The 18,668-nt window shown below is 31.1% G+C and overlaps 1 protein-coding gene across 1 annotated transcript in view; it reads left to right on the top strand.

Moving 5' to 3' along the window:
- The window catches only part of EYS (eyes shut homolog), a 1,562,674-nt gene that overhangs the window by 290,480 nt on the left and 1,253,526 nt on the right, over window positions 1-18,668 (top strand). Inside the window, 2 exon segments of the mRNA XM_071219700.1 lie at window positions 9,842-9,995; window positions 18,164-18,303. Of these exon segments, the coding sequence (XP_071075801.1) occupies window positions 9,842-9,995; window positions 18,164-18,303 (294 nt within the window).

The following is an 18,668-nucleotide window of genomic DNA, read 5'->3' as shown; positions in this document are numbered from 1 at the left end:
TGAGAGCCTCCAGAAGCAACCAGCCCTCCTGAAACCTTTACTTTATCCCATTAGGAGTGATTTCAGACTTCTGAACTCAAGAAACACACACACACACACACACACATACACGAAAGCTATGTTTTAAACTATAAGAATATGAGTAATCTATTACAGCAGTAAGAGAAAACACATACACAGATTTCAGGAAATTTTATTTTTAACACAAAAATACACTTTCTGACTTAAATAATTAGAAAAGCTGAACACATAAATTTGATGATAAGAATGGTGCTTGTTCCTGTTTAAAAGATATTCATAAAACACAAAAAGTCCCTTTAGATTTACGCTTAGTGGCCATTTCTAGCTTGAGTGTTAAGGCCATCTGTACTAATTGACATAGGTGCATTAGGACAGGTCAGAAAAAAGAAAAGCAGCAAAACAATCGCTTGGTTCTTATCTAAGAAAGAATAGTCTCATCATTCAATGGTTAAAATTCCCCATTTACTTTAAAATGGTGGGCGTATTATGGTGGGTCCATTTGTCACTTACTTCGGGAAGCAACACCCATGTTTATAAAGTAAGATCTGGTCCTTTAACATTTTGCTCTCCTATTACTCAGTCAGACAGGAATCGCCCCTGCTGATGCCATATACTAAATGTGTATATGACTTACTAAGTTATCATCCACACGTGATACATTGGAGAAAAGAGGTTCTACCAGTTACTTGGTTGGTGTAACAGGTATTGAACTAGGTTTGGATCAGACAGTGGGCACAGTTAAACTGTGCCACAGTTAATTCCCAAAATGGATGTCCAATTTTATGAATTGCAATCTACATTTTTCTGATGTTATCTTTAACAATTTATAAATGAATGTTTTTAATTAAACATTCATTTATAATTAATTAAAAATGAAGCAATGCACATTACAAAGAGAGAACCACATATAATTTATTCTATAGCCAGCATCTTGATTACAGATAAAATCACAGGAACTAAAGAGTCCCATGAATTAACTATTTTTCCTTCTTCCTCAATAACTTTTGGTGAAATCTTTTGCCAGGTATCTTTATGCAAAATGTCTCTGTCCTTTGCTGTTAATCTCTAAGGTGTCTTTGCTTACTTATTTATGCCATATCATTAGTTGTTCTCATTGAAAGTAAGTTTATTAAAAAACCTGCCTTGTGGAAACTGTACCCCAGACACACATTGCTGAACAAGACAGACCATGATCCTTTCTCATGCTTTGTGATAGTTACTCAAAGTTTAGGTTTGATAATAGTGTCCACCTATTACAAGGAAGGATTGTCTCCTCAAACTGACAGAGAGAGAGGGAAAGAGAGAAAGGAAAAAACAAATATTTAAGCATATATTTCAGTATACTTAAATATATGCATTTTATGCCTCCTTTTCATAGTTCTTTGTGGCATTTTTCTCCCTAAATCTGTGATTGAGGGAGATCCTCAGAGCAGTTTGGGGATTTAGGGATTTGGAGCCACAAGCAGATGAATGGCTTCTACAAAAATGTTGTAGGTCCTGAAAGAGAATAGAAGTGACAGGTGTTATTTTTGTTTGTTTGCTTGTTTTGTTTTGTTTTTTGGTTGTTGCTATTGTATTTTGAACAGGATTATTATTAGGAAATCTGGGTCAGTCCCTAAATTATTCTTGAATCTGTTATGAGAGTTAATATGTCTTTTGCAAGCACTCTGTCTCAACTTTCAAAAACTTCCTCCTGACAATATGCTGACAACTAGAACTTTTCACAATGAGGTGCAAAGTTTAATTATATAATTGTACCAAAACAGCTTGATATGCAGTATCACCCAGTTGAATTTTCATATAAAGAAAATTAAAATTACACATATTTATTGAACAGTGAATACAGAAACTAAGAAACATTCAATTTCAGTTTTAAAAAATTAGATGTCTCTCCTCTTCTTATGCCACAAAGTTATAACTGGCCAAGCCATATTTTTAATATGCATTGTATCTTTTTAATAATGATGTTAAGAGTTCAGTGGTGTCATCCAGAGTGAATGATCTGAACTTTAAAATGACCCTAATTGACCCAGAGAAGCTTATCATCCCCTAATTTCCTCATTAAACTCGTGACATAAAAGGTAGATATAAGAAAGACGCGAAGAAATCATAAAATTACCTACAATCACCCCTGAGAAGGATATCATGGTGAATTTTACTATGTTTAATAGAAGTCCAACATGCTTTCTTTTATGATGGCCTAAAATTAAATTCTTAAACTCATATCTGGCAATGAAGTAGGCTATTTCAGCTCATGACAAATTACCATATTTTAAAGTTTTATTCATTTTGCATTTCAGTACTCATAATTTAGCAACTCTATAATTGTTTTCTACTTAATGACTAATACAATTTGTATGTTAGTATTTTTAAATATTTCTCATGCAGTGAAATTTTCTAGTTATTGTTTTAAATAATTTTTAAATTGAATTATGAATAATACAGAAAATTTACTTTTAAAAGACTGTCTCAATATGTCTACTATGACTTGGAACAAAAGGAGAAAATTTAGTCTGAGGAAAATTATGTTATTTCAATGGTAATTTATTAAAAGGTATAATCAACAGTTGCAGAGATTTATAGAAAAAAATAGAATTCATGCGACATTAATGAAATCACTTAAGAATTAGCTTATAAAGGTTAAGAAAAATATTCAATAGTTTATTTGGAAAAAATTAAGATTTAAGTTTCTCATGTAAAAACTGAAATCAGTGAAGTATAAAGACTGACTATGCAAAAATGATACTGGAAAATTATATGACTTTTTTGGATAAAGATTTAGTTTAATATATATATTTAAAGATGAAAATGAATTTTAATACAATATTTACTTCAAATATTTAGTTTAATGGCAAAATGCCAACTACAGATGAGTTGAAGTAATTCAGTGAAATGCTACAACTCGATTTGTATGAAAATAGATGAATGCTTAACTATTAAACTAAATTTTAAATTAATTATGCAAGTAAAAAAGGGTATTTAAGTCACTCTTAGCCTGATTTAGTCTTTCTTAAATAATATGTGTGAAGACATTATTAAATATGTGTGACCATGCCATGAAAAACAACACTAGTTATATTTAGGTCTTTGATCCATTTTGAATTAATTTTTGTGTATGGTGACAAATAGTGGTCAGGTTCCATTTTTTGCATGTGGCTATCCAATTTTCCAACGACCATTTATTAAATTGTATAATTTAATACAATTTATGTTTTTGACTCCTCAATTGTATGTTTTTGACTCCTTTGTCAAAAATTGTTTCCATATATACAGCTGTGTTTATTTCTGGGATCTCAATTTTGTTCCATTGGTATGTCTGTTTTATTTATTTTTTAGTTTTTATTTTTTTATTGCTCAAGTACAGTTGTCACCACTTTCCCCTGCCCCACCCACCCCCAACTCCCACCATCAATCCTTCCCCCATTTGGCTTCATCCATGGTTCTTTACACACTTACCAATACCATAGTGTTTTGAGTACTATAGCTTTGTAGTATAGCTTTAAATCAAGAACTGTTTGTCTTCAGGTATGTTAGTCTTTTTCAGGGTTACATTGGTTATTTGAGGTCTTTTGTTGTTCCATACATATTTTAGAAATATTTTTTCTATTTCTGTAAAAATCATCATTGACATCTTGATAAAAATTGCATTGAATCTATAAATGGCTTTGGATAGTATGGACATTTAATATTAATTATTCCAATCCATGAACACAGGATTTTTTCAATTACTTTTTCTTCTTCAATTTATTTTATCAATGTCTTAAGAGTTTTCAATGTACAGATCTTTCATCTCCTTGGTTAAATTAATTCCTAAGTATTTTTTAATGCTACTAAAAATGAAATTTTCTTTATTTCTTAAGGAAATTCATTGTCAACGTATAGAAACACAATCAAGTTCTGCATGTTGATTTTGTATCCTGTAAATTTACTGGTTTCAGTATTATTTGTAACATTTTTTTTGTAGAGTCTTTAGGCTTTCCTATATAAAGGTCATGTATGTCATCTGCAAAGGGAGAAAAAATTCTTTCTTTCTTTTTAAATGGAATATCTTTCTTGTCCAATTGAACTGACTAGGATTTCCAGTAGTATGCTGAGTAAGGGTACTGCCAGTGGGCACCCTTGTTTTGTTCCTGATCTTACAGGAAAAGCTTTCAACCTTTTTACCATTGAGTATGATGTTAGCTATGTGCTGGTAATATATGGCCGTTATTATTTTAGGGTTCATTCTTTGTATTTTCAAAGTGCTAAGAGTTTTTACCTTGAATGGATATTGAATTTTGTCAAATGCTTTTTATGAATTTATTAATATGTTCATATGATTTTATCTTTTATTTTTTAATGTGGCATGTACACAGAACAATTCTTATATCCCAAGGCTAAATCTCACTTTACCATAATATGTGATTTTATGTGATTTACCACAATATGTGCTATTGAATTTGGTTAGCTAATTTTTTGTGGAGAATTTTTACATTTATATTTATCAGGGATATTGGTCTGTATCAGAGTAATACTGACCTTATTTTATTTTTTGTTAGAGTTTGAGAAGGATTGGTATTAGTTCTTTAAATATTTGGTAGAATTCGCCAGTAAAATGATCTGGTCCTGGAAATATATTTATTAGGAGGTTTTTTGACTATTGACTCAATCCCCTTTTGTTTTTTTGTTCAGATTTTTTCTCTATGATTTAGTTTTGTCCAATTCTATATTTCTAGGAATTTATTCATTTCTTATAGGTTGTTAAATTTGTGTGTACTTATTCATAGTAGTCTCTTATGATATTTCTATTTGTTCAGTATAAGATGAAATGTCTAATTTTTCATGTATAATTTATTTGCATCATCTTTTTTTTCAGGTTGGTCTCCCTAAAATTTGTCAATATTGTTTAACCTTTTCAAAGAACCAAATCATAGTTTTGTTAATCATTTGTATTATTTTCTTATTTTCCATTTCATTTATTTCTGCTCTAACCTATTATTTCTTCTCTTCTCCTGACTTTGGTCTTTCCCATTTTCTAGTTTCTTGAAGTACAAAACTTGTTTAATTGAGATCTTTCTTTCTCCTCGATGTATGTATTTATCTCTATACACTTTCCTCTTAGAACTGCTTTTGTTGCATCCTATATATTTTATAATGCTACTTTCACTCGTCCTAAGATATTATTAATTTCTGTTTGATTTTTGTCTTTGATCCATTGGTTCTTCATTAGTCTGTTGTTTAATTTTTGTGTATTTGTGGATTTTTCGGCTTTCCTCATTATTTACTTCTAGTTTCACACCATCGTGGTCAAAAAATACAATCAATATAATTTTTTTCTTGACTTTGTTGACTTTGTTTATGGCATATGATATGTCCTAGCAAATGTCCACATCTGCTTTGGAGAATTATATATTACATTTCTATTGGATAGAATGTGTTCTGTATGTCTATTAATATTATTTGGTTTATAGTTTGTTCAAAACTGTTGTCTCCTTCTTGATTCTCTGAATTGATCTATTCCTTATTGTGAGTAGGGTGTTGAAGTCCCCAAGCAGTATTGCATTGCTATTCATTTATCCTTTTAACAGTTTTAGCATTTACTTTATCTATTTAGATGCTCCAAATTTAAATACATGAATATTTACAAATGTTATATCTTCTTGATGGATTGACCCTTTTATTATTATAGCCCATCTTTGTCTTTTTTGACTATTTTTCTTAACTGTATTTTGTCTATATAAGGATAGCTTCCCCTGCTATCTTTTGTATTCCTATTGATTAAATATTTTTTCCATTCCTTTGCTCTCAGTCCATGTGTATTCTTCAAACTTAATTGAGTCTTTTATAGGCAGCATATCAGTGAATATTTTTTATTTTTTCTGTGTGGATTCATCACTGCTTTTTCAAAAATTATTGTTTTTTAACTAGGTAAGATAAGATATTTTACAAAGAAATAAAATGTTAATTATTAGTACTAACTCAAGAATGATGAGTGAAAATAGCCCTGGTTGGTGTAGCTCAGGGGATTGAATGAGGGCCTGTGAGCCATAGGGCCGCTGGTTCAATTCCCAGTCAGGGCACATGCCTGGGCTGCAGGCTAGGTCCCCAGTAGGGCCTCATGAGAGGCAGCCACACATTAATGTTCCTCTCCCTCTCTTTCTCCCTTTCTTCCTCCCTCTAAAAAATAAATAAATAAATTTTTTTTTAAAAGAATGATGAGTTAAAATAAATAACAGTATAAAAGGGATGTCAGAAAAACAATAAAACTTCAGATTTATAAGATTTTATACCTCACATTTTTAGTGAAAATACTAGTTTTGTCAGTCAATTAACACACTTGCACCAGTACTACTTCTACTTAAGAGTAAAGAAGAAACAATGATAGTGTAAAAGATGATGACATTTGAATCCTAAGTATATAGATTTCTATTCTAGCCCTGTAAAGATTGAGGTGTAGAAACTTAAGAAAAGAAAAAAGAACCTCATAACTGTCATCTTTTTATCTAGTAGATAAAAAGTGTAATATGACTAAATCTATTAAGGAACAGAGTATAATATGACTAATTCTTTCAAGGCTGTTAAAAATTCACTTGAAAAATTAAATAAAATAATATTTTTGAACTCCTTTGAACAATGATAAAGTATATATAATATATATTAATAAAATATATTATATATATTAATATATAGTATATAATATATTGATATATATTATATATTTTATATATAATATATTTTAATATATGTATATATTAAACAATGATACACAGGGAGAAAGAGGTGGGGTTTGAGAAGAGAGAGAGAAAGAGCGAGATGAAGCATCCCTTATTCCTATTTTTAATATCTTCACTGTGTAAAAGAAAATATTTCTACATATTATTATACAGTTTCTAAAGACAAGTAATTGTTTAAAATGAATATAAGTAGAATCATTATTGAACAGACGTTGCAATGATAGGTATAGGCCTTGACTTAGGGATAGTTCCTTTGAGAGAGAGTTTCAGATGCTTAACACAGCATGAGAAGCAAATTATCTAAAATATGTCATTTCTTGCCTCAGAAATGAAGCTGTTAAAATAAGAACAAATCATCTAGAGTTTTTTAAAAATCTTTTTTATACTGTCCTTCAAAATTGATTTCCCCTTATAAAAAAGAAAACCCTTAAGGAAAGCATCATCAAATACATTCAGCATGTGATATGTTAAATCAGGGTAATAAATTTGTTATGAATATGTATTTTGTGTGAAATAAAAGTCACAGAATGTTGGTGCTGAAAAATCCACTCCTTTCTGATGTAACACACACTGACATGTGATATAAGAAATAAACTGCTTTTCTTTTTATGGACAGATTTCTAGATTTTCTTGCTTGTTTTCACTGTCATTGTGAAACTAGCTCATCATTGTCTTAATTTCACAGCTGGCTTACCAAATTTATGCTCTCAAATGCTTATTGAAATTCAAAGTTTAGTTTTCTAATATGTAACACTGTTCAGGGGAAACTCTATGGATTTGTGGTCAACTTAATAAATAATTTTCCACAAGAATATCATCACATGACTAATGGTTTAACATCGTTCACCATATGACATTTGTTTCTTGGAAATATTGTCTGGAAATATGATTCTCCCAATAAACTAGAATGAATAAAAAAATAAACTAATCAAATACAAAGAATAATGCTATATTTTCATGATTTCTCTTTTTCTTTGGCTGCTAAAAAGCTTGGAGCTATTTAAAGATGAGGTTTTAGTTTACTTGTTCAAAAGCCTCTACTCTTCCATCTTACTATTTTATTTTATTCATGTTTTATTAACCTGCTTTAAAGGTTACATTGTACTTCACATTTCTTACTGTTGCTGTGGAGGGCATGGATGTGTCTGAGTTTTCATGTAAACACACAAGTCATAAATGAGAGGTCAGATTCAGAAATAGATCTGCATTGCATAACTTCTATACATGGTATCATGGAATAGACTGCTCCTAACAGGTTTTCAGTCAATGGCAATTTAGTGGTGTTGCTATAATTTATAAATGGCAATAAGAGCTTCAATTTCCCACCCCAAATAACTGCCTGCAAATCCAAACTGTCTTATGTGAGGATACCTTCTGAGTCCTCATTCAAGATGGGGGTGAGGGGTATAACAACAGATACATTGTTTTGACGTCTCTTGAAGCCTATTGTGAGGGGCTTTTCTTTTAATTCAGAAATAGTCAGAAACCTGTTTTGTCTCCAAGTAATATTCAAACTAGCAGTGTGAGCATCAGAGCGCCTGTGAGCAGGGACCCACGTAATTCCTGTCATTTTGCCTTCGATCTATCATCATTAGTCAGTACCTGCTCCACACTGGTCCATCTCCCCCAGAGTTGCTAGAGAATATATGAAGTCTTGATTCTCGGTGGATTCCTCACTCCTGAGCATGCCAGACAAAAATGAGGGTTGTATATCTTTGGCACAGCTGCCTCTGATTTTCTTAGTTTAAAACACATACCCACAAACAAAACAAAGCAAAACAAACAAATCCTAAGAGATGACTTTTAAACTAAGGTTTTTCAGGTCCTTTGTTTGGTTTGGTGTGAAGGGAAGAGATGACTCTCTAGGTTTCTATCATAATATTCTATTTTGTTAAGTTTATTTTGTGCAGTCATAAATTTGAATATATTACACCTTATATTTATCTCAATAATAAATAAATCATGTAAGACACAATGTTCACTTACAGTGAAGATTAGTTGATGCCATTGGAAAAACTGAAATGCTAAGTTTTAGTATAAAAGTTACAGGTTAATACTCTTGGTAACCTCGAGACTTAAAAAAACAATTATAGAAATATACTCTTTGTAGTCATTCAATATAATGAAATGATGGTTTTTCTGATTATTTTTAATCTTTGGTAGTTGCTTCCAGTTAGCTATATGATCATTTGTTAATTAACATAGAGACAGACTTTAACTCATACTTTGTGTATCCATTAAGAAATTGTATTGTGAATCCAGATAGAAGGTTATGACTTCAAACAATTAGAACAAAGTTTAAATAGTGCAGTAATTGCATTAAAGGAAATGTCAGATGTTAGTGACTCCTTGTGCCCCGTGACTCAGCTGTGCTTCCCTCTGCCAAATTTGTGAAGAATTTGCTCATTGGAAACTCAGAGAGGCAGGAGTAATTTCCAAGTATGCTCTAAACAGAATATGTAACCTTGCTCTATGTCCAGAGCTTAAAATTATCTTGTTGGTTTATTACATCCTAAGACCTCAGTAAAGTACCCTGTACTTAAAATTAATGATGGATTGAGCGTGACTTGAAATTATTTAGATGTAATTAATTTAATTGTGGGTATAACCAGCTATCAAGTCAGTTTTTGAAAATAATAGAGATTCCCATAGATGTACCGTCTTGTTAGAAAATATGCCCTCATCACATTAAAATATTAATTTAAATTTTAAATACTAACAAATTCAAATAGTACCTTGGCATTTCATCGTACTAATCCTACCGGGTCATAGGTGTTTTAGGTTGTGTGTCTGATCATTTATACCATGGTTACTTTTGATTAAAAACTCTATAGCTCAGCAAACAGAAGACTGTAGACTATAGTTATAGATTGAGAAGTGAAGCAAAGCCCGAAACATTTTACATAGGCCTTTTGAACATGAAAATGATGAAAGATGCTACAGAAAGAGAAGTTAAAATAACAAAATATATAAAATATGAAATAAATGTGTGTCCTATAAACTTGTTTTTAATTGGTAGTTTTAGAAATTAGCTGTGTATTTTATAAGCCAAAATATATACAGAAACATTGTAGTAAGGTATTTATTATTTCTCATTATTTTTCTAGGATGTATGCACAAGAAATTCATGTTGGTTTCTGAAGAATATTTGCTTAATTTATCTTTACCCCTGCTACTATGGATCCATCAGCCATGACATTTGCCAAGCAGAAGTTCCTCATTCTCCTCAATTTAAATATGTATGGCAATTGGGATTTACAGGTAATAAAATATTTTTTATTTGCTTGAATCGCTTTAACATTTACAAGCTAAGTACTCAAGTTCTAATCACACAAAATATTTTTATCTCAAAACACAAAATAAAGAAAGAAAAGAATTTAATATTCTCATTCTCTGATTTGTTCCCTTAACAGACATATGTTTAGCACCTCCTACATATCAGGAATTCCACTTGCCTCAAGATCTACAGGGTGAGACAAAAGTAGGTTTACAGTTCTTCTATGAAAATAAAATACAACACTTAATAAATAATGATACAAGAATAAACCCTGTGTTTTGTGTACCCACAACTGTAAACCTACTTTTGCCCTACCCTGTGCAATCATGAAGAAAAGTAGAACTATTCCCTACTCTCATGGATCTATTTTTTTAAGAGGGAAATTATTGGTCAAATACAGTGATAAAGATATAATTGTAAATTGAAGTAAAAATGCTCCTATGGAAAGAGATTTTCCCATTACTGCTTGTGAGTAAAGAAATTGTTTTAGGAAAAAGGAAAGAAAAGGAGAGAGAAGGGAAAGAAAAAAGAAAGAAAGAGAGTATGAACAATTGGAAGAGTAAGTTGGGAGGTCGGATAAGGTTTGCATGATAAAATGACCCTAGAACAGAGATTTGGAGAATAAGGCCAAGGTAGAGGAGTGGGAGAAGTGAGGGAATTAAACTTTGTGTGTGTGTGTGTGTGTGTATGTGTGTGTTTAAAAGATACAAAGTTTCAGTTATGGACATTAAATAAGTTTTGGGAATGTACTGTAAAACAGGGGCCTATGATTAATACTGTGCTATGTAAGTCAGGTGGTGAAAGACAAATACCATATGACCTCACCTTTAGGTGGAACCTAATCAACAAAACAAACAAACAAGCAAAATATAACCAGAGACATTGAAATTAAGAACAAACTGACAGTGACCAGAGGGGAGGTGGGAGAGGATAATGGGGGGAAGGGTTGTCAGGAACAACTATAAAGGACACATGGACAAAACCAAGGGGGGCTGGGATCAAGGGTGGGAGGTGGGGATGGCTGGGGTCGGGAGTATGGTGGGGGGGAAATGGAGACAAGTATTCTTGAACAATAGTAAAAAAATAAAATTAAAAATTGCTGAAGGGATAGATCTTATGTTTCATGATCTTAAAACAAAAGAAAAAAATAATAAAAACAAAGGAACAAAAAGGGTTGGGAAAAATTTTTAGAGATGATAAATAATTTTTTGTATTCATTGTGATTACATTTCATGGGTAAATACTTCTCTCCAAATATTTCAAGTTGCATATATTCAACATCAACAACTTTTTGTATGTCAATCATACCTCCAATAGACCAGGTGAAAAAAAATACAAAAATACAAAAATAAAGAGATGAATTCTTTGAAGGCTTGGCTAGAACTCTGAGGACAAGAGTAAAAATAAAGCTTGGGGAGAGGGCGATGCTACAATTAAAATGTTGGTTTAAATATTTATATTTTATTCTAAAAGGAATATGAAATCACTGTAGAGTTTGACACATTTTTTAAAAGATCAAGTGGAGAAATAGATAGGAGAGGGTAGAAACGTTAGAGAGTGGTGGTAATCATGTTGCAAGACTATGGGAGTCCTCGTTCATGAATTGTATACAGAGAGCAAGGGATAGAAGTGTCAACAGGAATTCTAGTTTTTTGGCTTAACACTTCAAATGAAATCATTCTCATATATATTTTATTAAATATATATTTTTATTGTTTTATACTCTGGCAGTTCCTATTTTCAAAATCTATTTTGATAAGCATAATTTTCTGTTCTTTCCTTACACTTTGAATACCCTTTTATTTAGCTTATGCAAATTAATCCACATTCTTAAAAATGTATGGTGCTCCAGTTAATTCTGTCAAAGAATATTTCCTTTTTCAATGATAGTTTGGCATTACAGTTTATCAACAGTCAGCAAATTAGTAGGTTTGATATGTCTGTTCTCAAGTAATGGTTTACTGCTTTCTACCGGCAGCAGCTGCACTTACAAGACTACTATTACATTAAAACAGTGTGGAAGTAAACTAACAGTCTTTTAAACAGAAGACATGATAATTTATTTCATCCCACTCATAAAATGGTATTCTGGAGAGTTAACAACCTCTAATGACAGAAATAGTTATTGGTTCATTAAGCAAATCACACAAGACCAAAAGTGGTAGAAGAGAGCAATGGCTTGTTGATTACATTGTTAATGATAACAAGAACTTCAGAGACAGTGTTATTACTCTTTCACAAATGACACGAACAAAACAAACAAGAACAACGATGGTTAGGGAAGTTACCTAAAACATCTGGTCTCAGGGGCTATTTAGTGATTATGTTAGCTCCATATTTTAAAACTTGGCCACATATTATAATCACCTGAGGAGCTTTTAATGGTTTTTATTGTTAGACTGACTCCCAGTACAGAACACCAAACTGGAATTGTAGTGTGGTGGACACGAGAGCTCTGTAAAGTCTCCCCAAATGCTTTCAACGTGCAGATTAAGAAACATAATATACTCTTACCAGCCAAATCAGTTCACGAACTTCAGGGACAACATTATCCATTTAAGGTATCCATTTGAGATTTCCATTTATCTCAAAGTAGGAATGATGTATGTATACATTTACTTAATGGTAAACATTAAAATCCTTTGAGAACTAAAAATGGCTAAAGATAACATAGTTATAGCAATAAAATAGTAAATGTATTTTTTAGGAAAAATAGGACTAAATAGAGAATAAAATTGCTCATGAATAAATTATCTCTAAGCAAATAGAGTTAATTTTATGAATGACAGTAATATAACAAGTATAATTCCTAGGACATGGGGATAATATGAAGTCAAAATTTCTCATGGATAAATCAGCTTAGAGCAAGTATCATCAAAGTAATATAACCATATTCAGTCATTACAAGTTCATGAATATATTCAGAACTTAATAAACATACCTAATTATTGTAAAAATAAGAATTATGTGACCTCCTTATCTGAGATTCTAAAGGACTTGGGCTGTCCAAGCAAAAGAAGTCAGTGCAATACAGCTCAATAGTCAACGAATATTGAAGTAGAGCCACCCACGTTGTTACTATAAAGACTCAACAACGTAACTACTTTCAGTAGTGTTAAAAAAAAAAAAGATTTTAGGAATTTTAGGATAAGTGAGAAAAGGAAAGGAATATGTACATAGAATGCCGCACTTCATGTAATTCTCATATTTTCTGGTTGTTTCTGTTAAGATCTTATTTCCTTTTTTTTTTCATAAAATATCATTGAAGAGAAACAAAATCAAGCTGGTAAGTTTGTATGTGGCGCATTAATTTTATCAGCAGTAAAATAATTTTAATTAAGAGAATTCTCTACCAACTAAATGAAGTGTCTCACCCGCCCAATCAATTCTTGCCAATATGATTGCTCTACAAAAAGGGACGGTGATTAATTAGAAGCAGCCCCTTCAAGGACAATTGGTCTACAGGGCGCAACTTGAGAAAGAGCTGACATGCACTGTTTCTTTTCAATGTCATCATCTATGTTCATTACATGTATTATTAGGTTTGAGAAAGGAAGATACTGGCAGAGTGGATAATGAGTTGTGAAATGAAATGAGAATATGAATTATAGTTAAGAAAAGACAAAATCACAGCAAAAAAGACATAAGTTCTCTTTTAACACCTTTTTTTGTCAAAAGCTTATGATCATTACAGTTTACTTGACTAAATTAAACATATACATTTAAACATTTCCTATGTGCCAATGAACTTGTTTTCTAAATAAATAGTGATTGCTGCATTTATGAATTATATTACAAGCCAATATTACTTTTAATTTTCTTTTTAAAAATAAAATTATGGATAATCCTTTTGCTGGAAGATCATATAAGATATTGATTATAATTTATTCATTATAAATTACTTTTGAAAATTTATAATAATTTTGAGAGTAGAAAATCCCACATGCCCAAATCAATACTTTTATCAAAAGTATTTCTGTTTTTAAAAGAAACATTTTATTGTTATTCTATTACAGATGTCCCAGTTTTTTCCTCTTTGCCCTCCTCTGGCCACCCCCTCTCCTACAGGCAATCCCCACACTATTGTCCATGTCCATGGGTCGTTCATACATATTCTTCGATCAGTCCCTTCCCCTTCTTTCCACCCTTTTCTCCCCTCCTCCCACCCACTCTGGCCACTGTCAGTCTGTTTCTTGTTTCCGTGCCTCTGGCTCTGTATTGCTCCTTAGTTTATTTTGTTCATTAAGTGAAAGTATTTTTCTTACAATACTGCTACTTTTTGGAGTCTTCTTTTGTTAATACCAGCTATTACTTTTCTATCTATTTAGAATTTAAGGGCCTACTTCAAGGTTAAAAAAAAAATTGAGTTTAGAAGAAAAGTTTTAAAATGTGGATTAGTTTTTTACTCTCTGCACATAATAACATTTTCAAATATTTTTACAGTAACAAAATTTTGTTAATATACTAAATGGAAATAAATTGCTTTTATATATAGATGAGAACTAATTAAATGACATAATGAAAACAAAAAGTTTCATGAAAATAGCGGTTCAGTTACAATATTATAATGCTTAGGACTCAAATTAACAAATACATATAAGTTCTAAATTGAGAAAACTTTATTGCCACAGCATAGTTACAAATACAAAAAAATCTGAAAAAAATTCTTAAGATAAACCATGCTGTCTGAGAAAGGATGTATTAAAATTTTCTAATCTCCATATTATTACATATATTTATTAAGATTTTTAAAAAATAACAGGAGTGCCTTTATGCTTGCTTTTTTATTGTCTACATGGAAAATTAAATAAAATAACACAAGGTATACTCAAAAAGTGCATTGTATGGGTACATGAGGTAGAATTTAGCTCTGATAGATGGTGAAGCGTATTATATAGCTTCAATAATGAAAAACCTGGCACCTGCATTGATAATCCAAAATATGAAAAATGCAAAGTTCAAAACCAAACCTACATCATGAAGACAGTATTCATGTGACAGAGTCGCCATCTCAATCTTTAGAGAAAGTGGGGACTATTCAGTAATTGATGTCGAACAACTGGATAGCCATCTGGAAAGAAAAGTCAGATTTGTATCTTACAACATACTCTAAGTTAAATTCATATTAAGTAAAAGTCTCGAATATATAAATTTTTAAAGATTAAAAATTATCAGAAAAATGTTACAGAATTACTTTATAAACTTGAATTCAGAAGGCCTTTATACCTTTTAATAAAAATTTAGATATCAGAAAGAAAAGATTTGTCACTTAACTGCATGAGAAATAAAAATGTCTGCTAGTAAAAGATGTCATAGAAGCAAACAGTAAAAGAGAACTACAGAATGAATGGAAGGTATTTCTCTAGATACGTGAGAAAATGCTCAGCTTTACTCATAATGAGAGCAAAGAAAAAATTTTTAAAAACCATAAATATATAATCTTTTATGAGTCTGGCAAAAAAAATTGAGAGTTTGACAACTTGGTGATTTTATCCATTGCAGGCAAAATGTAACCTCACTCTAATGTCTGAGAAGGGCAATATTATAAATGCACATTTGTTTGACCTAGCTTTCCCATACACACGCTTACCATCCACATGCTGAGTAATAAACATGCAACATTACACATGTTATCATTCGTTATTTGAGCAAAAGAATAAACACAGATGTACAAATGATTGTGGAATACTGCCACTACTGAGATGGTGGTGGCAGTATTCCACAATCGTGTGCCATATGTCATACATGTCATATATATACACACATGTATCATATCATATTATATATCAGATATATGATAAAGGGAAAAGAAAAGGAATTCATGAAATAATGTAGAATCACATGTAATAAGCTGCCTTTTAATTATTTATATTCAACTTGTGATTATCTCTCTGAAAGGCTTTTTCTATGTTTTTTGCCCTAGTGTTCTTAAATGCCACTCTGTTGGGATTTTCAGGGATTATACTTAATTTTTAAATGCAGATGGGTTATGGATATTGATGGGTTCGGATGGGTAACATTATGGGAGTTTCAGACATACAATAATATGATTCTATGTTAGTACATATTATGAAATGATTACCACAGTAATTGTAATTAATAATAACCACTTCTTCTCAGCTTTTAAAAAGAAACATATGTTCTCTCCATTATCTTCCCTTGCATTATCTCTGTGGGTTAAAGCATTTTTTAATCCTCTTTTTGAGGCTTTGGGAGGAGTGGACAATAATATGTCAGTTAAACTCAAATGTTTAATCACATACATTATTATGAACAAAGTCATAAATAGGACAAATTTGATAAAATGGATAAATTCCTAGAAAAATGCTAGTTGGCAAAATGATTCAATAATAAATATAAAATTTGAATCATCCTCCAAGCTCTAAAGTCACTGAATAATATACTTTTAACAATCTTCAAGAAAGAAAAACACTCAAAATATATGGTTTTCAAACCAAATTCTTCCAAATATTCAACAAAGAATTAAATCCAGTACAACTTGAACTCCTCCAGAAAAGAGAGGAACATTCATCAGTTGATTATATAAGGCTGGCATACCATATTTGAATTAATTTCTCTCATCACATAGAAGATACCATTTTTATTAATATTAAATCTAATGATATTTTATTTTCTTTGGTCTCTTTTATAAAAGTTTCATCCACTGATTAGTTTATTACCAATATAGTAATAATTTTCTATACTTTTAAGCTTTTAAGCAGTTAAATTACCCTGGTAAGGTTGAAAAGGTTTGGAACATTATGCATGGTGTCCTAGCTTCTTCCTTTATTTTCAGAGTGATATGTAAGATTTCTAAATGAGGTCTGAACACAGCAGGGAGCATGCAGCTTATACACCATCTCTACTTTACAATTCAGTTGTAAGTTGCATAGCTTACATATTTTCAGGAAGTCATGCTTCACAAACCATAGATTTTAGGTTTGTTAATCATAAGCTATTCTAAAAATAAGGATATTAGCTATAGGACTCTGAGGATAAATAATATCTCCCTACAAAATATCATTTTTTTACTAGGATGTTTATTTGTGTTTAGTTTATCAGGTCTCCTATGCTCTTTCATTACCTGTAATATTACATCCGTTAATAAAGATAATAGGTTCTCAGTTCAGCTTAATTAGCTCCCTTATCCCCACAATTCCGAGATTTCCATTTGATTTTGTTTTTTTTAACAGTTACCAAGTTTTTCACTCTCTAATTTCCTTTGTGTTTAACAATTACATTCATATTTCTCTATAGGTATTTCAACACATTTATCATAGATATAGTTTTTGTGCTATAATTCTAAGTTTGTACCATCTGTATGTGTTTTGCCAAATTTCCTCTTGAATACAGGTCATATTCTTTTGCTTTTTTGTAATCTTATTTTTTTATTGTGTCACAGATATATCTAACATTAGTGTGAAATAGATAAATTACAGATGTATATGTATGCATACATATATATGTGTCTATACCTACACATACTCACAAACACATATTTCCTTCCTTCATTTCTTCCTGTGAGAAAATGAGGATGAGGTCCTCATTGTTTTTATTTTTTTGTTTTTAACATTTAAAAAATTTTACTGATTGATTTTTAGAGAGAAAGAGGAGAGGGGTGAGAGAGAGATTTTTGTTCTTCCACTTATTTATGCATTCATTGGTTGCTTCTTGAATGTTCCCTGCCTGGGAATCAGACCTGCAACTTTGGCATATCAGGACAATGATCAAACCAACTGAGCTACCCAGCTAGGCCTGATTATTTTTCTATCACAAATATTTTAAGGAATTTTTTTCATATTTATGTTGAAAGGGTTCCTACCTATACAACTATAATATATAAAAGGGTATTTTTATAAAATGTATTGCTTATAGTTATTACATCACTTTTAATCATTAATTGGGAATTTATTTGACATTTCATTATTTTTTTAAAAATGGATTGGCCTGGATGCCTGGTCTTGTTCTAACGCTTTATTTCTCAGGCTATTTTTAAAATGAAAGGATTGGGCATTATTCTACTTTATGTCTCTTTCATATTTAGTGGATGTAGATGCGAAACCTAATATCTGATCAGGTAATTTGACAACTGTCTTTAGTAATTCTACGCAAGTTCAATCTTGTGAGAAGTTATTTTTCATCTCTTTGAAAGTATTTGAAGGTGAGAAATATGAAGTGACTATCGACGCTTACTTCCTTCATGCTGAAAATTGCACTGATGATGCAGTCCACGTGAACAAATCTGAAGGCCCTGATTACCCAAGTTCATTCCAATGTGAAGAGACAATGGAGGTAGGTAAATATATGTTCTAGTTTTTCATACTCCTATTTACCTCATAATTGTCTAACTTGAAAACAGTTAGAAATGTTAAGTTTACAAATTCAAGGTTCAAGATGTACATAGCTTAAATAGAACTTCATAAGCAAATTCTTAACAATCTGCTTGGAAATCTTTTTTATTTGTTAGATTTATAATTTAGAAAGGTAATGAAGAGTTTTAACAATCATTTTATTTCTAGTCTTTTTGTGTCCTATTTGTGTTATAATTTGCTGACTGAATAAAGCCTCTCAGACACGGTTGTGATTATGCCACCTTTTTGTTTGTAGGTCATAAAAACTACCATTGTCTTTTGGGATATGTTTAAATCTCTGGGAGA

The sequence above is a fragment of the Desmodus rotundus genome, chromosome 11, assembly GCF_022682495.2.
Source record: "Desmodus rotundus isolate HL8 chromosome 11, HLdesRot8A.1, whole genome shotgun sequence".
Classification (NCBI taxonomy): domain Eukaryota; kingdom Metazoa; phylum Chordata; class Mammalia; order Chiroptera; family Phyllostomidae; genus Desmodus; species Desmodus rotundus.
This window is presented reverse-complemented; position numbering and strand designations above follow the sequence as displayed.